The sequence below is a fragment of the Barbus barbus genome, assembly GCF_936440315.1.
Source record: "Barbus barbus genome assembly, chromosome: 21".
NCBI classification, from domain to species: domain Eukaryota; kingdom Metazoa; phylum Chordata; class Actinopteri; order Cypriniformes; family Cyprinidae; genus Barbus; species Barbus barbus.
The window spans coordinates 27,390,777-27,410,469 of record NC_136749.1 but is presented as its reverse complement, the minus strand read 5'-3'; the positions used below and the strand labels follow the sequence as shown (position 1 = coordinate 27,410,469).

The following is a 19,693-nucleotide window of genomic DNA, read 5'->3' as shown; positions in this document are numbered from 1 at the left end:
CCTACTGTAATCTGCAACAACAGTTTATTACTGTAAAAAATAGTACAGTCCCGTGCCGTAGAAAATATAAGCTTTACAGTATAAAACTGTCATTACACTGTTATTTTAATATTCCAACTGTAATTTCATAAGCTCTTTATTACTGTAAAATGTATTAAAGTACTGTAGAATGTGATCTTAATGTTTTAATCTGTTTCCACTTCACCAGTGAGACTGGACTGAACAAAATAAAATGCTATGACTTCTGGTTGCAGAACATGTGACTTCACCTTTCTAAATACTGTCCCTCTCAAAGTTTATGAGGTTTTTATAAAACCTCATAAACTGGGGGTGGTGATGGTGCAGTGGATAAGACACATGCCTTTGGTGTGAGAGACCCGGGTTCGAATCCACTGTGAGACACCAATGTGTCCCTGAGCAAGACACTTAACCCCTAGTTGCTCCAGAGGCGTGCGACCTCTGATATATATAGCAATTGTAAGTCGCTTTGGATAAAAGCGTCAGCTAAATGAATAAATGTAAATGTAAATAAAACCTTGCCCTGTCTTGGCTGGCCTTTGTTTCCCTCTCGTGGTTCACACCAATGAAGTGCCTAAAATGTAATAATAGAGACATATGGGATGTTAGGCGTGGCAAGTAAAGATTAATTGGGGTCCTACTGTGTTTGAGAGAAATAAAGAAAGAGAGAGGTGGGGTGGGAGGTAAAAAGAGAGAACGACTATTTCTGAACAAAGCTGGGAAGAGGAGCAAAAAAATCTGAGTTATTTACTTTTGAACAAACTCCAATGCCCTTGTAGCTTTCTCTTAGTTTTGTAAGTTGAAGACAGTAGCTGGCTTTTAATACTTCATCACCAGCAACTGATGCAGACAATGACAATAGTTAATGTTCAGAAACATCATGAAATAGGTATCAGCCTACACACCGTAACAGCAAAATACAGACAATCTTTAAGTTTCTCTCTGACAGAATAATAAAATGATTATGGTATAATTATAACTGTTAGCATAACTTTAGTGCACATTTCAATAAACCGCACAACAAATGGTAAAATAAAGCCCAGTTTATCAAATAGATCAATGGATGATCTAACATACCACGGACATTTGATTAGATTGCAAAATAACAAAAGTTAAACTTGAATGAACACGCTAGCTATAACTTAGTTAGCTGATTTGTTTACCATTCACTGGATATGAAAATAAAAAATGTAATTGTTATCAGTAAATTCATTCAATAAAAAGATATAACGGTGTGTAAATAATATCACAGGCTAAAACTGACTTTGATAAAAATCGCAATTACCTTAGTCGGCGAGTAGAAAAGCAAGCCGAATATGCCGTCCATTTCGATGCTGGCAGCTCACTAAAAGTGTCTTTATTTCTGCTTCTTATTCTTCTTTCTCTCGTTAATAAAATATTGTAGATCAGTAATTTGAAACCTGCACGAGTGCACACCTCTTGACTGTTGATGGGAGCTGATGCGTCATGCTCAGACGAGTTATGAGCGGGCTCAAGCAACAACGTCACACGTCTGACTAGACTAAACAAAATACTGTATTATACCGTTAAGACTGAACAGTAGCTTGCTGTTAATATTTATCATCATTTACAGTATTTAACTGTATTTACATAGAACGGTACATTACAGTAGAACATTTTCTGTATTTTTACAGATATTTGTTTTCTCTGTCTATCTAATATTTCTGTTTTAAACTGTTTTCAGTTATTTGTCTAGTCACAATTTCTCATTTTTAACTCCAAGTTTAAACTAATATTTATATTTTATTTTCCTTCAGGTTTATTTAAATTACTGAGAACACTTTTTTAAGGTTTTGGATTTGTTTAAAAGTAATAACTGATGATTTGGGAATGAATCTTTCCTTTGAGTCGAATATTTGAATCTGTTAATGCCGTTTGCAATGTTTGGCCATATTTCCCATAAAGCATCATAAGTAGACTTTAAAAACAATTGGCACCAGTGGTACAGTTGATTTATACTTTTGGTGCAATTGGAAAACGCAGCCCTAGTCTGAATGATTCACTTACGAACTGGACTGATACAGTTCTCAGTGATTCGATTGCAATGGTTAGGATTATCAGTGAAGAATGACTTAAATGAGATCCTCACACAGAGGAATATATCACACAAGTTGTATGAACTACTTTTTTGATGATTTTATTGTGATTTTGCTTCTTTTTTGAAGCATAAAAGCTTCAAAAGCATCAAAGCTTCAGCCACTTTCACTTTAATTGCATGGAAAAGAGTGACCAGCACAATGCAAAATTACTCCTTTTGTGCTCAATGCATGAGAGAAAATCATGTCTTTGGACAAGAAGGTGGATAAATAATACCAGAAGTTTCATTTTCTGGGTGAACTGTTCATTTAACCTCTCAAATAATGTGTTGTAGAGTTTCATGACCCTTTAAAATCAACCCAAGGGAGACACAAATGAACAATAAAGTGAGGCGCCACTTCAAAACATTGTCAAGATAAGAGTCAGAATGAAAAATTGCGTTCTGTCCTTTTCTTAGCCAGCAGCTACGATAACAATGTCGCTTTTCAGAGCGCATTCTCGCAATACCTGCAGAAACGCAAATACGTTTGCATGAGAAATGGCTGAGAGACACTTTTCTTGACCTGATGAATGAGTTCAGTACGAGCGTGAGGAATGCATTTGTCTCTCATGAAGCATTTTGGGAAATTGCTAAAGCATATCTGTAGATTTCTCTCTTTGCAGCAGATGGCTTCAGAGATACAGGGCAGTAGTCAAATACAGATTAACCACAAAGAGACAACGCATCAGAATCAAGGAGACGCTCACAAAGTCTGATTGGTGAGATGGTGCTCTGTATGCAAGGCCAATCGGAGCACACTTATTTACTCAACCTTCAGAGCGCACCGTGCTAATTGGATAACGCAGTCCAGTCAGATGTGAGCACTGTGCGTTTGAGTAATTGGCCTGTCTTGCTTCTCCTAAATAGTGTCTGCCCAGTCATTTAACTTTGAAGTGTCTTCGCCGCACCGACGTGCAATGTTTTGCACGCTGAGAATCAACTTTCTTTGATGTAAAGTGTCATCTTGCAACCATAATTCGTCTTACAAGTCTAGGGAGAAAAAGCTCAGGTGCTCTGGACAGTGCCATCCGGGTGATAAATGAGATTTCAGCTCTGCGAGTCGGGCTAGCGGAGCCATTTGCTGTAAATTGATGCAAATCTTCACTGGGGTCATAATGCTTTCTTTGAAGGAGCGGTACAGATAAAAACAGGGATTCTGTCATTACCCAAAATGACTCGCCTTCATGGCTTCAAACAAAATGAATGCAAATGGAGAAGAATGCAGTTGTTTTTCATGCAGCCACAACAGCTGAAAGTGATCAAGGCTGTCGTACTTCAAAAAAGACAAACAAGCAGCAAAATATAGTTCATAAGCCATACAATATTCTTATGTGGAACATTTTTTATTTATTGTCTTTTTGGAGCTTGATTACCATTATGAACTGATGCATCACTATGAACTCTTCAGCATTTACATTTATTAATGTAGACAAAAGCGAACTCAATTGAACAAGTAATTCATCTTAAAGGAGCAGTTCACCCAAAAAAAAAAAAAAAAAAAAAAAATCCTGAAAAATTTCTCACACTCAGCGCGTCCGGGATGTAGATGAGTTTGTTTCTTTATCAGAACAGATTTGGGGAAATTTAGCATTTCATCACTTGCTCACCAATGGATCTTCTGTAGTTAATGGGTGCCATCAGAATGAGAGTCCAAATAGCTGATAAAACCACTCACAATAATCTACAAGTAAACCAGCTGCATTTATATAATAGATAAATCCATCAATAAGACATTTTTAATTTAAGTCTGTTGCTTCTGCTTAAAATACAAGTCCATAATCCATAATATTGCTTTCTTCTGTCTCGTGTGAATCAGGAGAGAAATAATAAAGCACTGTTGCTGTACAAGACAAAAACAGCCCAATACAGTTCTAAAAAAGTATGTTGGTTGTTTCTTACAAGACATTAATTGATGGACTGGAGACATGTGGATTATTGTGATTGTTTTTATCAGCTGTTTGGACTCTCATTTGACGGCACCCATTCACTGCAGAGGATCCATTGAAGAAGTGATGTAATACTAAATTTTTCCAAATATGTTGCAGAAACGAACTCATCTACATCTTGGAAGACCTGAAGTATGCTAGATGCGTTTGCAATTATCTGTTGCATTTAGCACTTGCATTCAACCGTGTCTTAAGAAACAACTCCCTCAATATGTTCCGATACTCCCTTGTCAAAACACGTGTAGAACAGCTTCATTTATTCCATCCCTGTGCAAATTGAATTAAATTTGACCGATACTCAGTGCTCAATCATTTTTCATGCCTAAAGCTTTTTCAATTTTGGAGAGCTAAAAATGGTTAACATATATATACATTCATATCCAGAGGAAAGTTTTATTGCTCACATGTTGCTCTTTCTTAGCTCGAGGGACTTCATTTAGTCAAAAGTAAGCATCAGTTATGTCTAAGAAGCTTCTTCTAAATGAGACTATTGTTTACCATGAGTTGTTAAATTAATGTAATTTGTGCTTGGAAGAGTTTGAGTTTATACTGAGTTCTTTGCAAATTTTGATATATATTGAGATCTCTTATAAGCAGAGTTTCTATTTATTCTCATTGTTGTCTAAACATCAAGATGTTCAGGTTTCATCTGTGAGATGGAATATAGATACACACACGCACGCACGCACACACACACACAAGCCATGTTTGTGTGTATAGTAGAAATGTACTGTATGGCCTCTTAGATAGCGAAGTAAACATTTGTGTGTGTGTCTGTTTGTGTGAATGCTGACTCATAGTCAGCCAGCAAAAACCAATAAGACCGAAAATCTCTTATTGGCGCTCTCTTTGGGATAATTCACATTTTTTCTCCAGAGTTTGATTGTTCTTCACTCGTGGTAATTAATCCCTCGGATCCGCTGGCTGTCCGCAGGCTCAAAAGGTTCATTTTTCAATACAAACAACAATTAACAATGTTATTGCAGGCATGTAGCACTTTTGGTTTTCTTAGTGGCCTGTGTGGCTTTAAATGGGGATCTTGAGCATTTTTTGAGAATTAGGCCATAAAGTCTGGTCCACTTTTCTGTCGATTCAGGCCATCCACAGGCTGAGGCTGATGTTACTTGGCACTTTGAGTGACCTCTGCTTAACCACACATTATGTTTGCATATGGTTTCACTCAGCCTCCTTAATATCCCACCGGACTTAACTATACAATTTTCTGCTAATTGCCTTGAGGCCAGGTGAGAGATGTGCTCATCAAATCATTAACTCCAGCTCTAGGGTTGCACTGACTTTCCAGTAATTCAATTTCTCAGAGTCTTAAATAATAAGCAATATTAAAGGGAACACGAAACGACATTTGCAACGCATCTAAAGGCTCTCTAAGCGATGACATATTTCAGAGCGAAGTGAAATTTTTGGCTGGAAATAATAGATTTTATCCACTGTGATTTGATTGGATTGTTAAAAGTTGGAGTCTGATATTATTGGTTAATATTGTTTTTCCCACCCCTGTAGCCTTGATTACATCAGCAGAAAAGTCATTTTAGAGGTGGAGAAAGTTATTGCATTTTGATGAATTATTGCATAACATGCATTGAATGAATCATGGCCAATAAGAGCAAGGATATTGTAAAAAATAACGACAAACATTTTTTCAATCAGGTTTCAAATGCTCTCCAATCATTGTCATCTTCGAGCAATCAATCAGTCATCTTCAATACTCATCAGTCTTCAAAGTCATTGGTTGAGGAAATGTTATATCAATGCCCAAGCAAACAGATTGAGCTTCTTTTTGGTGTCACCAATGGTGCAGAAATTTGTGTGTGCTGCAGCTTTGTGTGTGTGTATACATATATAAATACGTGTTTGTGTAAGTGGCACTTTTCAACAAGCACATGGAAAAATATATTGTTTTTACATACTGTGGTCATTTGATAACATTTCATGCGATTTTGAAAAATAATGCCCACTTTTCACATAAAAACTTTTTCCGCTTTTAATAACTCATTTTAATACCACTTTACTTTCTCATTCATCCATGTTTCTTTACCACTTTAAAACTTTATAAAGTACTGTCAGTTGAAAGATAAGTGGCTATATTTAAATACGAACATAAACAGAACACATTTGGTCACGATTTCTACGACTCGTTTGATCAAAATAAAAAAACCATCAGATATGTATATCAAGTCTTTTCACAATCTAATTAAATGGATATAATCAAGCCATGCTGCATCACTCAAAAAGTATGTCATTTTATGGATTTAAATTGTGTTATGAACAGCTATTCATGTTGACTTTAATATATTTGTTAATTTGCTTGTTTGTTATGGCATCAAGGGCACAAGTATCTGTTCTCATCATGAATGTGGCAGAACTAGAACTCACTGCGGTTCAGCTATCACAGTTTAGCTGCTCCCCGAATGCTGATGGTACTTTTGTGAAGTGATATTTTCAAATCGTTGGGGCTCATTGATCTTTTCCAAGTTTCCAATATCAGAGAGCTTCACATCCTGTTAAAGCGGGACTGGCTGTGATACTAAGACAATGATTTGGATGAGTTCTTATGAAATAGGAAGAAATGACTCATTCTTTATGTCTTTTTGTGTAAAGCTGAATCGAGTAGGCGAAAGGTGTAAAGTGGGCGCGACTCCTGGGAGATAGTATTGATAAATGTACTAAGAATAAAATACAGTGGGCCAAAATAGTATTTGGACTTTTTTGGCCTTGCTTAAAAATGCATGAATTTTTGAATTGGATAATATGCAACCAAATAGCATTCGCAAAAATATTATGCAAGCTCTTGTCTCAGAACTAACTTCATTTTTCTGAGACGTCTAATATATTACATAATATAGTCATTGTTTTATCATTTCAGCCCTAACATGCTCTTTAGTGGAATGTTTTGCATGAAGTGTTGGTGAATCTTGTAAAAGAGGTCACATTTCACCCCAAAATTACCCCAGAACAAGTAAACAATAATAATAAGAAAAAGGGAAAATGTAATAAAATAATTGATTGCATCAAAGTATTTCTTATTATTCTAAATGGGGAAATTAATTTTTTTCCCCTATTCTTTGTTCTTTTATGTTATTTGATTTTGGGTTAAATGCATTAATTTATTATTTTTTTTGGATATATTCTGGCATTGACCACTTGTAATGTTTATTTATATGAATTTTCTCAGTACTTTCTGTCTGGATGACTAATATTTTTCTCTCCTTGTACAGGTTAACAGGATTTCAGGTGCCAGCGCCTGTCACAAGTACCGGATCCATATTTTCCCTGCGTCTTACCAGCGACTTCGCTGTAAGCGCCCATGGATTTAAAATATATTATGAAGGTAAGGAACATAACACAGCCTTTAATTTTCTCTGCTATTTATCATGGGTTTTTAGTTCAGAAATGCAAATTGCACACTGTAGCGGTCAATTAAAAGTTTTTCATCACATAAGTGTTTGACAGTGGGCAGTGGGCGTAAAGCTAGAGAAGTGAAAAGCAATGAATTAATTCCTTAATACTCTAATAATAACTGGTATTAAAGGGGACACAGTTTCTAGTTTTTACATTTTCCCCCTAAAATACACTGTAATGTTAGTCAAGGTTTCTTGCGTAAGTCAAACTAGCTTTTGTCAGGTGTGGGTGAAGGGATGAGAGCGAGGACTCACTTGCAGGAGGAACTAGGGCTTTATTAATAATAAAATAAAAACAACAAACAAAAACTACCCCGTAGGGGAAAACAGACTGGCAAGGCATGACAGGACTTCACACATTGTAACATCGATGACGAACCGGCACAGGACTGCAAACACAAGGAGATTATAAAGGGAGCAAATGAGGAGGGTAACGAGTAAACACAGGTGGGGCAAATAAACCAATAATCAGGAAACAAGGTGGGTGGGGTCAAGACAATTGACATGAGAGCACATGGCACATTGAACCAAACAAGACAAGCCCTGTGCTCACACAAAACAAAAACACAAGCACATGGCCAGCAAAACAAAATCACTAGCCATCTGCAAAACAGGACAAACATGACAAACATGAAAGCATGCATCCAGTGAAAAAACACAAGCTGCGTGCCACACAGAACAAGACAAAACAAGAGAAAAAAAGCATGCGGCCGAAACCAAACCGCGTGCCGAACAAAACACACACACAGAGGACAGAGGAGCGCACGGCCCGAGCGAACTCGAAATCGCACGCTCCCACAGCGAGAACAAACCTGGAGCGTGAGTGTCTGAACCCCGACATGAAACCAGAACCGAGCCTGAACCAGACAGGAGTGCCGGGATCCGAACACCACGCCCCAACATGAAACCGAGCACGCAGACAAGAGAGCGCGCAGCTCGAGCACACTCGAAGCCGTGCGCTCACCAGAAAACAAGACAAGAAGGGAGTGTCAGGGCTCCGTCACAAAACCATGAATAAACTAGACCGAAGTGACAGAACCCTGACAGTTTTAGAAGATCGGTTTTGCTGTTGTAGGATCTGTATATGTAAAATATGTCTGTTAGGATTGGCTCACATGCTCTTTCTTTATGAAATGATTAACAGTGCGTGCTTTTGGGTTATTTTCTCTGTCAGGTCAAGTATATTTGGTATTGCCCCATCTTTTAATAACTTTAGTTAGTTTACTTTCAGTAGCATTTTAATTTAAACTAGAAAAAGAAAAAATATACATTTAAATGCTGGCTTTACTGGGCTTATCTGAAAGGTTGTTTGAGGTAATTTGAGTAACTGTTTTGAAGAAGGAGAAATATTAGCATTTTGTTGTATCAATACTCAGGACTGTTTGAGGAGCAAGAGTTGCTAGGGATCTGCTGGGTTGCTTTTTTGTTGGTTGCTGGGGTGTTCTGAATGATTGCTAATTCTTTCTTCAGGCAGTTAATTCACTTGAACATTGATAGGTGGTAAATAGACAATTGTTGGCGATCACCTGGGTGTTGCTAGGGAATTGTTGATGGTTTTGGAGTGTTTTGGGTGAATGCTAATTCATTGTTCAGGGTGTTGAGTTGCTAGGGCGTTGCTAGCATGTTGTGGGTGCTTGCTAGATTGTTCCAAATGAATGCTAGTGTTTTGTTCAGGCTGTTAATATGCTACATTGTTGCTAGGGTGTTTCAAATGATTGTAAATTCTTTGTTCAGGTGGATAATTTGCTAGGCTGTTGTTAAGTGGTTGCTAGTGTGTTCTGTATGATTGTAAATTCATTATTCAGGTAATTAATTTTCCTAGAATGTTGCTTGGTCGTTGCTAGGCAATTGTTTGTGATTGATTGTTAGTTTACATAGTTACATTGATTGTTAGTGGGTGCTAGGGTGTCACTAGGGAATTTTTGGTGGTTGCCAGGGTGTTCCGAATGATTACTGTTCTTTGTTTAGGCTGTTAATTTGCTAGAGCATTGTTAGGTGGTTGCTAGGGTATTTTGGTGGTTGCTAGGGTTATCTGTATGAATGCCAATTCATTGGGCAGGCTGTTAATTCATTGGGCATTGCTAGGCGGATGCTAGGGTGTCCTGAATGATTGCTACAGTATTGCTAGTGTGTTCTGGACAATTGTTAGTTCCTTGTTCAGGATGTGGGCTGCTAGGAGACAGATAGATAAATAGACAGATAGTCAGATAGGCCGTCCAGCAGACAGATAGAAGTTAAAAATCATGTTGTGTTGCTTGAAGTCCGATTAGCTTTAAAGCTGAAGGAAACCTGAGTCAGAACATCCTGTGCTGAGTTTGATGTATGTGTAGTTTTGAATTCTGTTGTAAATCAGGCAGTACTTTAAAACACCAAGAAAAATCAGATTTTCCATGATATGTACCCTTTAAAAACGCTAATGTTGTCTGTCTCCGGTCAGCCTAGTTTTGGGTCACTTATTTCAGCCCAAATAACTCAGTTCACCCAAAAGGGAATGTTTACTATCTGAGCAGATGTTGTGCTCCGCCATCAAGTTTATTTCAGCCTCTGGCCATGATTGGTTGAGTTTGCGAGCGTCTGGGTCATCTACACCCTCAGCGACTGTCATTTCTCAACCGCTCGCCATCTTCCATCACTCTCTCCACCTGTTATCCTCCTGACCTGACCACAGCATGCTGCCCCATCTGCTCTATCTTTACAGTCTGAATTATTCAGTCCCATTGACCAGCCTGGGCTTTGGCTCACACGTTTGTGTTTAATGTGCTTCTGAATTTTATGGGTTTTGGAATATTAATCTTGCAGGTTATTGCACTCCATAGGGCCTGGGATTCCCACTGAATTCACAATGACTTTGTCTCATCGTCATTCATTTCCATAGATTGATGTATGTAATTGAAGAATTTGAGGCTCCTTTTAGCATTTCTTAAGATATATATATATATATATATATATATATATATATTGCTAGGGCATTTTGGATGGTTGTCAGATGATTATCGCCAAGTCTCTTACTTGTGAAGTCTGTTGACCACCATAATATTCTCGGGGGTCTACTGGTCCCAACATTAATTTGGTTATTGCAAAGTCCTAAGAGCCCATCTGGTCTCTATGATTTTTTGGCATGGTTTGTAATGTGTTCTAGGTAGTTTCTAGGGTATTTTGGACAATTGATAGATGATCATTGCTAAGTCTCGTACTTATAAAGTCTGTTGACCACCACAATATTCTTGGGGGTTTATTGGTCCCATCTGGTTTGGCTAATGTGTCCAAAGAGCCCACCAGGTCTCTAGGATTTTTTTTGGCATGGTTGGAGGGCAGTTCTGTGGTTTCTAGGGAATGTTGGATGGTTTTCAGGTGATTGGCCTCAAGGCTCTATGAAATTCTTTGAGGTCTATGGGTCCCAACATGGGTCAGTGAGTGAAAAGAGCCCAACTGGTCTCTATGATTTTTTTGGCACAGTTTGTAATGAGTTATAGGTAGTTGCTAGGGTATTTAGGATGGCTGCTAGAGGATTATTGCCAAGACTCTTAAAGTCTGTTGACAACCGTCATATTCTTGAGGGTCTATTGGTCCTAATTAGTTTGGTTAATGAGTCCAAAGAGCCCACAAGGTCTCTATGATGTTTTGGCATGGTTTGTGTAGGGTGTTTTAGGTAGTTGTTAGGTCTTTTCTAGGGTTTCTTGGATGGTTTCCATGTGATTGGCCCCTAGCATTTATATAATTCTTTGGGTCTATAAGTCCCAACATGGGTCAATGAGGGAAATGTGCCCACTATAATCTCTTTGATGTTTTGGAACAGTTTATAGGGTGTTTTAAGTATTTGCTAAGTGGTTGCTTGAGCATTTTGGATGGTTGCTGGGTAATTGAAGTCTCATTGATATTCATGGGTCTCTTATTAAAGTCTCTTTGATAATCTTGGGGGTTAATAATTGAATTAGTATAGGGTAGGGAGTTCTAAATAGTTGGTAGGTTATTTTGAATGGATTCTAGGTGATTGCTCTCAGGTCTCTTTGACATTCTTGAGGGTTTCTGAGTCAAAATATGGGTCATTAAGTCATAATAACCCACCCTTGTCTTTATGATTTTTAGTGCAGTTTCTGTGGTGTTTTGGGCTGTTTTTAGTCCACCAGGTGAAATTATATGTCAATCCGTTAAAACCTCCATGAAATTATTTGGAGTCTGTGGGTTGCAACATAAATCAATTAGTAAAAATTCATTTTTTTTTTGGCATGGTTTGTAGGGTGTTCTAGGTGGCTGCTAAGGTATTTGGGGTATAGACGTTGGGTGATTGCTCTCAAGTCTCTTTGTTATTATTGGGTCAGTGAGTCAAAAGAACCCACCTTTGTTTTTATGATTTTTTTAGTGCAGTTTGTAGGATGTTCTAGGTAATTTCTAGGGTGTTTTGGGTCCACCAGGCGAAATTGTATGTCTGATCCTTTAGAAAAGCAAAAACACACCTCTTGTCAACAAGCCCTGTGATTTCAGGTATAATTTGTGTCCGTAGTGCAAACAGTGAGGGGCTAAGGGTTATGAGTCTTAGCAAGCAGCAATAACAAGGGATTGGTTCGTGTCCAATGGTTTTAATGTGCTAGTGATTCAACATTTATGAGAGAGAGATGGACACACACCAGGGAAAAGAAATCTCATTTTGGTTCCTGTCAGTTTTCCGTCACGTCGGAACAACTGAAACCATGTTTGACAGTCAGTGCGTGCGCTTTGATTAATGTGTCTATCGCCATCCGGTACGAGTCAGCTTCTTAGTATAGAGTTAGATACAAAACCTCAACCTTTCTATCTGCCCTTCAATTGAATGCCAATGACTCTGGAAATACCATATGTCACGATGATCATGCTAATGTTCGGTCATCACAATGTGCATTAATGGTCCTCCCTGCAGAGCCTCTAGCCATCTAAATGCTAGGACAGGCCAAAACATTGATTTGGAAACATTTTCTGGGATGACTAAAGAGCGCTTGTTTATGGAAATGTGAGCAAAACGCAAACAAAGCAGAAATAGCAGCACTCTTTGTCTTTTGTTGCAACCTTTGAAATTTGCTGCTTGTGGCCTATTGCGTCATAATGTCTCTGAAATACATTTCCGCTCTCTGGTGACCCGTGAAATCTGCCTGTCTTTGGGTTCCTGGTGGCCCCGTCCCTGTGGATCCTGTGAAGGTTTTTGGTGATGTTTGCAGATTGCTTGTATGCAAAAACAGCTCAATAAGGCTTGTGACATGCTCCCAGGGAAAGATTGCTGTGTGCTGAAGTGTGCTCAGCGTCGCAATATAGACGCTCTGACAAACTTCCATCATCTTCAAGGGCAGCAAAGTCATTAGATGTATAGAGGAATGAATGGCTCATCTCCTGGGATCAGCCTGTGGTAATTACCTCAGCGGTTTGCCAACTATACTCTCAGCGCTCAGTCCAGACGTATGAATGTATGTAATTTTATCTGAGAATAGATAGTAAAGGCGATCTGTGTAAATTCTGCAGGATGAGAGGCACAGAATTGCAGAAATAATAATTGATTTCCAACAGACCAATGTCTCTTATTGTACGTTATGTCTATTATTGGCCTGCCAGATAGACCAAAGGCTCATGTGATTGGTGAGGTGTTGTGTTGCTGTGTTGGGTTGGTTATGGATGCTCAAAAAAGAAGGCTGAAAAAAGAAAAAAGCGAAAAAATGAAAACGAAAATATATTTTTGATATTATATAATTTCATCATCAAATATTGGTATGATTTTATATCTTGGTTGCTATATTTATATCTAAAAGTCTATTTTTGTCTCAAGCATTTAATTCATATGTGTTTTTTCCTTTGAACTTTGAAATTATATAATGTTTACATTAGCCATGAAATTTGATTTGAATTATCTCTTAAACATAACTTTAATTTAATTTTTTTTCTCCTAAAATATTCTCTTTTTCTAAAGAGTTCAATTCCAGAAATACAGTACAAAATGATGAACTTTCACTTTTTTCACTTTGACTTGTTTAACTTGTCTTGACAATCAAATTATTGAGCTGAATTCATGAATAATCATTAAAAGTCAGTTTTTTGTTTTAGTTTGAACTTTTACATCTAGATATTTATATCTATACATTTGTTGTTTGTTTTACACATTTAATTGTAATTCTTTTAAATATCAACATCTGACCTGTCATAATTTTCTTTAACTTCACTTTCTCCAACTTTACATATATTTTTGAGCCAAATGAATCAACAGTCATTTCAGGAGGTTGTTGTTTTTGTTTTTTAACTTTGCTAAATGTATCTAATAGACCTTATCAATGTATTTATTGGTTATTATGGTTACAAATAAAAGCGTAAAGGCTTTAAATTTGAGGGAAGACTGCAAATAATGGCGGTCCTATTTTCTCTTAGATGATTTGAGATAAAAGTGTCCTTATAGTGTTTCTGGTGGTCTTTTCACAGACACTTTGGGAGCTATTATGAACATCTCCAGCAAGCACAAGTGGGATCAAAATAGCTGCCATTCCTCATAATAAGAGAGCTAGGGTCAGTCGTGAGGGGCTCTCTCTGTTCAATGGAATCTATCTGAGCTGTTACTGATTGAAAATAATATCCCTGGTTCAATACAAGTTAAGCTCTACTTACAGCATCTGTGACATGCTGTTGATTACAACAGAAAATAATTTTGACGCATCCCTCAATATTTGAAGACAAACATCTGTGTTTACTAGAATGCACTTATATTAGAAGTCTGTATGGCAAAAAGGGTTTAGATGCAGAATTTTTTAATGTATAAAAATAGAATAGAATAGAATAGAATACACTCCAAAAAACTGCTGGGTTAAATACAACCCAGCACTGGGTAAAATATGGAGGAACCCAGCGGTCGGGTTAAACATTTGAAGAAAGTGAAAGTGATGTGACATACGGCCAAGTATGGTGACCATACTCGGAATTTGTGCTCTGCATTTACCCATCCAAAGTGCACACACACAGCAGTGAACACACACACACACCGTGAACACACACCCAGAGCAGTGGGCAGCCATTTATGCTGCGGTGCCCGGGGAGCAGTTGGGGCACCTCAGTCATGGTATTGAGGGTGGAGAGAGCGCTGTACATTCACTCCCCCCACCTACAAAACCTTTGGATTACGAGGCTGACTCTCTAACCATTAGGCCACGACTTCCCACATTTAACCCAACTGTTGGTTGAAAACAAACTGTTTGAAAAAAAAAAAAAAAAAAACTGTTGATTTTTTTTTTTTAACTAAAATGGCGCCGCTGATGGCAGCTATTGTGCATTGCTCTTCAATGTTTGTACTGTTTTTGTTTGTTTTTCCTGTTTTTTGTTTTTCAAATATGATCAGTTTTACCAGGGATGACCTACTGAACATTCGGCAGAACACACCACAAAATCTTTTACCGGATTTGGATTTTTCGGACGTTTTGCTGGACATTGTAGTTGGCGGAGCCGTAGCTCTGGTCAAACGCTACAGGAGGCTCAGGCGGGGTAAGCGAGCCGGATCGCTCGTGAAGCTTCGTCAGCGTGGATTTCAAACGGCGTTGCCTAGCTTCCATCTGGCGAATCTCCGCTCTCTACCCATCAAAACGGATTAACTCCTTTTGCTCTCCTGGACAAACAAGGATTTTTCTAACTCTGCTGCCCTGTGTTTCACGGAAACCTGGCTAAATGGCGACATACCGGACAGCTCGTTACACCTGCCTAATTTCACGCCGATCAGAGCAGATCGCGCCGCGGAATCAACGGGGAAATCTAGATCTAGATTTGTTTTAGATCTAGAAACGCTCTTCATTAACTGCAAGTCGTTCTATTCGCCACGGGAGTTCTGCTCGTTCATTTTGGTGAGTGTCTACATTCTGCCGCAAGCGCACGTGAGCACAGCTTTATAGAAACTCGCTGATATGATCACAGAGAGAGAGTAACAACACCCAGACTCTGTTTTAATCATTCTCGGGGGAGAATGATTAAATTCTCATTTAATCATTTAATAAAGCAAATCGCTCCCGTGAACTGCCAAAATACAGACAGCACATCACATGTCCCACCAGAGACAGTAATATATTGGATCACTGATACACACCAATAAAGGACACACATCACTCGGTTCCACGAGCAGCTTTAGGACTCTCTGATCACTGTTTGGTTCATCTTATTCCGACCTACAGGCAGAAACTTAAATCTGCAAAGCCTGTATTAAGATCTGTTAAAAGATGGACTAATGAAACAGAGCGGGATCTACAAGCCTGTTTCTCTCTTACTGATTGGTCTGTTTTTGAAGCTGCTGCCACCGATCTGGATGAGCTCACAGAGACTGTAACATTTTATATCAGTTTCTGAGAGGATATGTGCATTCCTAACAGGACTCATCTAATCTACAACAATGACAAACCATGGTTCACTGCTAAACTCAGACAGCTCCGTCAGGCCAAAGAAGATGCTTACAGAAAGGGGGATAAAGTCTTGTACAAACAGGCCAAATACACACTGGAAAAGGAGATCAGAGTGGCAAAGAGGAATTATTCTGACAATCTAAGGAAAAAAAAATATCTTCCAGTGATCCTGCTTCAGTGTGGAAAGGTATGAAAGATATCACCAGTTACAAGACACCATCCCCCAGCACTCTGGAGAATCAACAACTGGCAGACGACTTGAACGAGTTCTATTGTCGTTTTGAAAAATCACCCCACACCCGCCCTGAACACCTCTCCACACAACCATTAACACCTCCGCCAACCCTCCTCTCCCCCACACCTACAATTCAAATCAGCGAAGAAGATGTGTGCCAGTTCTTCAGAAAGAACAAAAGAAGGAAAGCACCAGGCCCAGACTATGTGTCACCAGCCTGTGCTGATCAGCTAGCCCCCATCTTCACACAGATCTTCAACAGATCACTGGAGCTGTGCGAAGTCCCCTCATGCTTTAAACGCTCCACCATCATCCCCGTCCCAAAGAAACCCAAAATTACTGGACTTAATGACTACAGACCTGTGGCTCTAACGTCTGTAGCCATGAAATCATTTGAAAAACTGGTTTTGGCTTATCTGAAGGACATCACTGGTCCCTTACTGGACCCCCTGCAGTTTGCCTACAGAGCAAACAGATCTGTGGATGATGCAGTCAACATGGGACTGCACTTCATCCTGCAGCATCTGGACAGACCAGGGACTTATGTGAGGATCCTGTTTGTGGACTTAAGCTCCGCTTTTAACACTATCATCAGGGAAACCCTTCAGAATAAACTAACCCAGCTCTCCGTCCCCACCTCTGTCTGTCAGTGGATCAACAGCTTCCTGACAGACAGGCAGCAGTTAGTAAAGCTTGGTAAATTCACATCCAGCACTCGTACCATCAGCACTGGAGCTCCTCAGGGTTGCGTACTCTCCCCACTGCTCTTCTCCCTCTACACCAACGACTGCACCTCTAAAGACCCCTCTGTCAAGCTCCTGAAGTTTGCAAACGACACCACACTGATCGGCCTCATCCAGGACGGTGACAAGTCTGCTTACAGACAGGAGGTTAAGGAGCTGGCTGTCTGGTGCAGTCTTAACAACCTGGAGCTTAACACGCTCAAAACTGTGGAGATGATCATGGACTTCAGGAGAAACCCCCCTGCTCTCCCCCCACTCACCATCATGAACAGCACTGTGACTGCAGTGGAGTCATTCAGATTCCTGGGCACCACCATCTCCCAGGACCTGAAGTGGGATGTTCACATAGACCACATAGGTCCAGCAGAGGTTGTACTTTCTTCGCCAGCCGAGGAAGTTCAACCTGCCACAGGAGCTGCTGAAGCAGTTCTACTCCGCCGTCATTGAATCCATCCTCTGCACTTCAATAACTGTCTGGTTCAGCTCAGCTACCAAATCTGACCTCAGAAGACTACGGAGGGTAGTCCGGACTGCTGAGCGAATCATTGGTACAACCCTCCCCACTCTCCAAGAACTGTACTTATCCAGAGTGAGCAAAAGGGCTGGTAAAATCACTCTGGACCCCTCACACCCAGCACACTCCCTCTTTGAACTGTTACCGTCTGGAATATACCAACTTCACAGTCATGACAGGAGTTGTGAATTGAATTGACACAAACAAGATTAGTAAGTGACTTTACAACAATAGTGTCATATTAACATATATGTTTAGTTATAGTGACTGTACTTTTAAAACAGTCTGTATTGTAATGATTTTCTTTAACATTTTGCCTCAGATTTCAGTTGCAAGTGCATTACCGTACACATGCATTTGTTTGTTTGGTAATTAAAAGTACAATATAAAAGCATGTATGTACACATTAAGTGCATTGTATCAAATAATAAAAAAAAACACTTATAAAGTGGGTCCATTTGTTTTCTCAAGCTGAGGCACAAGCCAATTATTTTTCTGTCCAAATTGACAGCAGGTCACAGATTCTGTCCATAGAGCTTAAGTTGTACTGAATCGGGAACATTATTGGATACATTGGCAGCAACAGATAGGCTAGTGCTTCCACAGTCCTGTAACTGTCAATGCAGATCACCCAACAACATTCATTATGACAGAGGAGTGTTGTTTGTCACGAGTACTGGAGGTATAACCTGCCGTGAGTGGTAATGACAGGCCACATGCCATGCTTATGTCATGTTTATGTTTGTATTTATTGTTGAAGCTGACATGTTAAGCGATGACAGGTAAAACAGCACACACTCCTGCTGTGCTACATAAATCAGATGCTTGTTGCAAAGGCCAACGCGGTGGATGTGAAGGTAAACACAGGAGGATTGAGCACACCAAATCTTAGCGGTTTCTTGGATCGTTATCTGTCGAGTGACACTTCAATGGTGTGCAGTGACCACCACATACCTGTGTGTAGTATTTCATCAAGATGAAACAGTGTTTACAATCCATTTTACTTTCTCAATGTGACATTTCTGAGTGAAACAGGATATTCAGTGATCTAAAATGTAGGGAAGGACTTTGTTTGGAATTCATTGGGTTGTATAAAAGTGGTGTTAGATGGGCAGATTGGTTCTGAACACTAAAAAGTGTTTTTGTGTGTGTGTGTGTATTTGTATTATAAAATGTGTAATAAGAAATTTGAATGACATCTATTTTGATTTGATTATCATCTGGCATGTGGATGTTCTACTGTATTTCTGTGGATTTTAGCTGTTGCGTTGCAGGTCTTTCTGAAGGGTCATCGACAGCAAAATAGGCTTATTATGGGAAAACATTTCCCATATCATTTGTTATGTATCCAATAATACAGTATTTTGGCACAAATGCATTAGTCACTAGGGAGAAGCCAGCCAAATTAGACCGATGCCAGCATGAACAGGTTGCTGGATATCCTCTCATCCTACGCAAAGTGAAAGAAAATATGACCCAGACTAGAATAAATATGAATATAGAGCATGCAGCCATCGAAAGTCACTCATGTTGATAGTTATATTTTTGATGTTAATGTGTATATCGTTGGGGCTATGCAATTAAAGATGGATGGATGGATGATAGACTAGTGGATGGATGGACGGATGGATACATGGAGCAGTGTATTGTTGGGTCTATGCAATTTTTGATTAATGACTTGATGAATGATAGGTGGATGGATTTATTGATGAATGGATGAATGATTTGTGAATGTATCAATATCGTGAATGGATTATAGAGTGGTAGATGGATGGAGCAGTGCATTGTTGCTTATGCAATTTATGATGAATGGATGGATGAATAGATGGATGATAGATTGATGGATGGATGGATCAGTATATTGTTGGGTCTGCAATTTATGATGGATGCATGATTGATAGAATGAATGGATGAATGTTAGATTGATGGATGAATGGATAAATCATAGATGGATGAATGATAGATTGGATGGATGGATTTATAGATGGATGGATTAATAAGGTTTATTTATGGATGGATGGATGGATGGATGATAGATTGGATGGATGGAGGAGCAGTATATTGTTGGGTCAATGCAATTTTTGTTGCATCAATGATAGACTGGTGGATAGATTTGTGGGTGGATGGATTGATTATAGATTGGTAGATGTATGCATAAAGCATATGCAATTCATGCAATTCATGATGGATGTGATAGACTGATAGATAGTATTAAATATAGTATTGGGCCTGTGCAATTCATGATGGATGGATGGATGGATGGATACTAGATACTGGATACTAGACTGATAGATTGATGGATGGTTAGAGTGAGCAGTGTATTGTTGGGCCTATGC

At 39.1% G+C, this 19,693-nt stretch overlaps 1 protein-coding gene across 1 annotated transcript in view; it reads left to right on the top strand.

Annotated features, from left to right (window-relative positions):
- The window catches only part of LOC306887841 (CUB and sushi domain-containing protein 3-like), a gene marked incomplete at both ends in the record, with an annotated part of 269,530 nt that overhangs the window by 26,614 nt on the left and 223,223 nt on the right, over nt 1–19,693 (top strand). Inside the window, one exon of the mRNA XM_079445841.1 lies at nt 7,299–7,411. Coding sequence (XP_079301967.1) covers nt 7,299–7,411 — 113 coding nt within the window. The remainder of the gene's footprint in view (nt 1–7,298; nt 7,412–19,693) is intronic.